Raw genomic sequence first — 4,873 nt, forward strand, 5'->3', positions numbered from 1 at the left:
TGAGACTCGTTGGATTTACATATTCATGAATATCCCCAAAACAATAATTTTGGTCAGTTTTGATGGCTGATATGTTTTCTTTGTACCTTTCTCCAACTAATGTCAGAACCAGCCTTTCGAAAATGGCATTATTCACAATTAACCTTGCTTCCCAACTTCTATGGAGTTGGGGTTTGTACATGGGCCTGGTCCTGTGTGACCAATTCTGCTTTTATTGATCAAGTCTGTGATGCACATGTCATACAAAAACAAAGACAGTTTCTATTTATTTTTTTACCTCACCTGAACTGAAATAACATTGTTATATTATTTGTTAAGGACAAGTTAAATCTGGAACTCCAGAGTGCTCTGTGGATGCTTCTTCTACTTCTGAGATTTTTGGTATTCAGTGGTTCCTGGTATTATGTATGGTACCAATTACCGCTATTGTCAGTGATATATTGTCAGTGATATATAAAACAGTGAATAGTATATCTGTGTTTTTGCCCTTTTTCCCCGCAAACAAATGAACACACTGGAGTGGGCCAGTCCCACAACATTCAGCTACACCACTAAGTACTTTGGGCATGCTAGTTGTAGGCTGTATCCTACAACTCAGACAATACTTTGAGATTTGCCTACAAGTTGTATATGTGTTATTATCACTATATACTATGAGAGAGAGATAGAGAGAGAGAGAGAGAGAGAGAGAGAGAGAGAGAGAGAGAGAGAGAGAGAGAGAGAGAGAGAGAGAGAGAGAGAGAGAGAGAGAGAATGGTTATTGCATATCAAATATCAGAACTGTTGGTCCATCTTTTGGTGGTCTTCTATTTAGACATCACCTCTGATAACAAATTTTGTGGATCAATAAGTTTAATGATTTGGTCATAGTTAATGTGACTTTGTTGTCCTGTGATGTTTTGATTTGTTGAAGCGTGTATGTTTAATCTGTTAAGACATGGTCCCTGTAATGAATTTGCTGTTACTGAATGTCGCTGACCAAGTCGTAATGTAGGCTATAATATTGTAATAGTGTAGGCTACTATGGAGTACAGAAAGTCAAAGAATGCGCGCACACCAGTGGCACAGGTGCTGGACCAAACGTAAGATAACTGAAAAGAAAATAAAGGTCCGCAACACTGTTAAATGCTCCCAAATATTTAATCCTATGGAGTATAGTCTTTTCAAAGACTGTTCCATTGGCAGAATGATGCACATTATGAGGCTTTGGCAGTAGGTGTTGTCTCCTAAAAACCATCAGATGAGATTTTCAGACTAAGAAAGAAAGTCAGGTTATGCAGCCCAAAGCAGTATCCTGAGCATACCGATTGGTTAAATTGCATGAGTGCATCAATGTGCATGAACAACACACTAATAGCTACTACAGATTAAATGTTGCAGTGTTAGTTTAACACTTAGAGAGTTCAATTTAGCACTGGTAGTGTTGGTCCTACTCTCTGTGCTGATATAACACTGGACATTTAATTGTGGCGGCAGGGCTTTGGCTTTGGCTTTGGCTTTTTGGTGTCCTTACCTTTGATCAGCGTCCTGGAAGAGACTCCAAAGACGAGCTGCCACTGGCCATCTGCATAAACCTATGGGACGTATATTGACAGCCTGTCAGGACCAATCAGTCCCCGACGCAGTCTACCACAAATCAAGACTGAGGCTGTCTGGGCCCATTTCATCATGGGCCCCCATAACATGTGCGTAGGAATCTCAACACTTGCCCCACCCTCCATGCACTGGACCCTGCCCATGTATGTCATATGATCACCTATCCTCAGGAAAGTGCATGGTTCCCAGTATTTTAACTGTGACATCCCCTGAGACATTGTCCCACCCAGAAAGCTACCACAGACATGTCACATGGTAGCTTTCTTTGGTAGGCATTTAATGTGAAAACGTGGTGAGATCAATGCATTGACAACAGATGTATAAACAGAAATTAGTATAATATAATACAAAATTAACTGTTATGTAGGCTAGGCCTATTACATTTACATCAATGTAGGCCTCCATGAATAGGCCTATATTATGTTGTTACCAGTTAGGCTATTTCACCTATCTAAACAGCAGATGACAAGTAGTTAAATATCTGATAAAGGATGAATGGATTTAATGTAGGCTAGTGCTTGTTTTAACCCTGTAGCTTACCCGACCTTCATCTTCGTGGTAGTGAGAGAGGATAGTAGTCAGCATTTTTGACTATTTCTAGGCGCCATGACACTCTGACCATCTTCAAGACTTGAGATGCAACTTTTCATAAACTGCTTTGTTTTGAAAAGTGGAGTAATTGTAATGTAGTCAATCTAAAAAAGTGTAAAAACATTTGCAAATAACACTGCACTGCTTGCCCTAAAAATGATCACAACCGGCCACGGGCGCAGAAGTGCTAACAGAACTACATTTCCCGGCAATCTCCCATCAGCTTCCTGTTTTTGTCACATGATTTTGCTTAGCGCAGTGCGAGGGTGTGTTATGCTAGTAGCATCACACCATAATTTCATCATTTTTTTCGAACTAATTTCGAATCAGTGACATATCTGACACAACATTGTTCATGCTTTTGTTTTGCAAACCTGTTTGCGGACGCTGTTGCTGTTTCTTGTAGAAATACTGACAGTATTGACAGGAACAATGTCAGAAGTAGAAGATAAGGTAGGCATCATCTGAATTGACGTTTGTGTAGCCTACTGTATGCTTTTGGAATGATGTTGCTAAACACAAAACCTCACGCTAATTTCAGTTTATGTCCTTAATCATTTATTAGAATCATCTGTCCTTGTCATTTTTTCATATTCGGCATACCACATTTCACCTTGTTGATAAGGGAAGCTAGCAGAAAGCATTATGCCACTTGTGAGTTGTTGGGCCATGGGAGCACTGGTGATTAGTTTTCTAATCTAGCCTTGTAAATTTGTCGGTTATATGAATGTGGTTTACAGCATTAAAATAAACGATTTGTTCTTCGTGATGTATCTAGCTCAGGACTTATGAATGTCAGGTTAATGTTCGAGTGTGTAGCACTGGTAATGTAACTGACATTTGACAGCAACCTGGATACTGATAATGACATGTCTCACTCTTAGTTTCAGGGGAGTAAATCCAGTGAGGAGTCGACAGATGATTCAGAGGTAAGCACTAAGCAATGCGGTGTGGCTCACATGCTCTGCGCTGCAGATACTATAGTCTGACTGTCCCTGTAGATAGTGAAAACAGAATTCTTAGTGTGAGGTTTTTGGAACTGTTTCCTACCTGCCTTTAGTGTAGCTGTGAAGGTGTCTGTACCATGGTATTAAAGTGTTTAGTACTTAAAGTAGCTGTAACTTTCATGCCTTGCAATATCTGTTATATGAAGGTGAAGTGAGCCAGGTGAAGTGAGGTGATAGTGTTACCCCACGTTTGTCCATTTCCATGGCTTTTAGGAATTGCATACAGTATTGTGATCGGGCATTGCATCCAAGCACAAGCACACCATTGTAGGACCATTTCATTCATTTCATGCCATCACTGCGTGTGTCAGTCAGTGTGTCTCGTTTTTGTGTGTGTGTGTGTGTGTGTGTGTGTGTGTGTGTGTGTGTGTGTGTGTGTGTGTGTGTGTGTGTGTGTGTGTGTGTGTGTGTGTGTGATTTCAGAATGAGCGATGTCTAAATTGAGCAAAGCAAAACAACTTAATAGACTAGGACAAAGGCCAGGTTTTTAGCTTGTCAGTGAGCCCATTTACATGACCACAGTAATCAGGTTATTGGAATAAACAGGTTATTGGAGAAAACTGTTTATTGTTGTTTACATGCAGTCTGTCGGTTGCATGTGTTCCACTCAAGTGTGTGACACAAAACTGGAATTCAAGGCTTGTGATTGGCTACTTATCTTTCTAGAATGTCAATAACCTGATAATAACCAGATTATGCTGAATACATGTCTTCAGAAATCAGTTTAGCCAAAAACCTACCTGTGCGAATCGAATTTCTCATAAACCGATAACTGCAATAAACCGCTTTTGTAAACTGTTTATTCCGTTTATATGAGCACCTGAATAAACCTGTGCATAGACAGTTTATTGATTTGCATATAAGCGGTTATAAAGCCTGCTTTTGTAATTTGTATCGTAACTGTAGGCTGAATATTGTAGGCCTATTTTAAATGCATTTGATGTGGGAAACCCTTTGGGTAGCATTCAGCATTAATATAATGCATGTAAACATGTGGTTTGTACACATTTCACTGTTATAGGCTTGTATTTTCAACTATTGCACTAAAAGCATACTAAAGCCGGGCTTACTTGTTTTTTTCATGTTAGTATCTCACATTAACCTTTTCCCATACAATGATGAAGTTATTCACATATGGTTTTCCATCATACACTGGCCTGCTAAATATTGTCAATATATACTGTAGATAGGGAGACATCGGGTGTTGGAATGCAGCACACCCTGTCTACAAATCAGTAAATAAAATATAGAGGAGAGAATGAGAGCGAGATTGCTGCGTCTGTCTGGGAATGATGGGGGGGAATGAGGTATCAGGAAGATGGCAAACAATTGCACCGGCAAAACCCTTTGAACGAGAAAGGAAAGAGGGCAAAAAACTCAACTCAGAATGAATAAATATACAGAATAATATCTAGCCCAGCAATAACATCTCTTTCTCTCTCGCGCGAGCCTACACAAATCACATCTCTCGCTCGCGCGCTCTCTCGCGCTCTCTCTCTCTCTCTCTCTCTCTCTCTCTCTCTCTCTCTCTCTCTCTCTCTCTCTCTCTCTCTCTCTCTCTCTCTAGCCTCCCTACACACACACACACACACACACACACACACACCCACAGAGCGAAAGAGAGGGAGGGAGACAACATGGTCTTCATGATTGTACACTCACTCAGAGCAGCTTCCTGC

General features: G+C 40.4%; 1 protein-coding gene across 1 annotated transcript in view; it reads left to right on the plus strand.

The window, feature by feature from the left end:
- The first annotated feature begins 2,433 nt into the window (after positions 1–2,433).
- Positions 2,434–4,873, plus strand: part of vps41 (VPS41 subunit of HOPS complex) — a 38,933-nt gene continuing 36,493 nt past the window's right edge. Inside the window, exons 1-2 of the mRNA XM_063207065.1 lie at positions 2,434–2,640; positions 3,072–3,116. Coding sequence (XP_063063135.1) covers positions 2,620–2,640; positions 3,072–3,116 — 66 coding nt within the window. The 5' untranslated portion in view covers positions 2,434–2,619. The remainder of the gene's footprint in view (positions 2,641–3,071; positions 3,117–4,873) is intronic.

This window comes from Engraulis encrasicolus, chromosome 9, assembly GCF_034702125.1.
Source record: "Engraulis encrasicolus isolate BLACKSEA-1 chromosome 9, IST_EnEncr_1.0, whole genome shotgun sequence".
Lineage (NCBI taxonomy): Eukaryota > Metazoa > Chordata > Actinopteri > Clupeiformes > Engraulidae > Engraulis > Engraulis encrasicolus.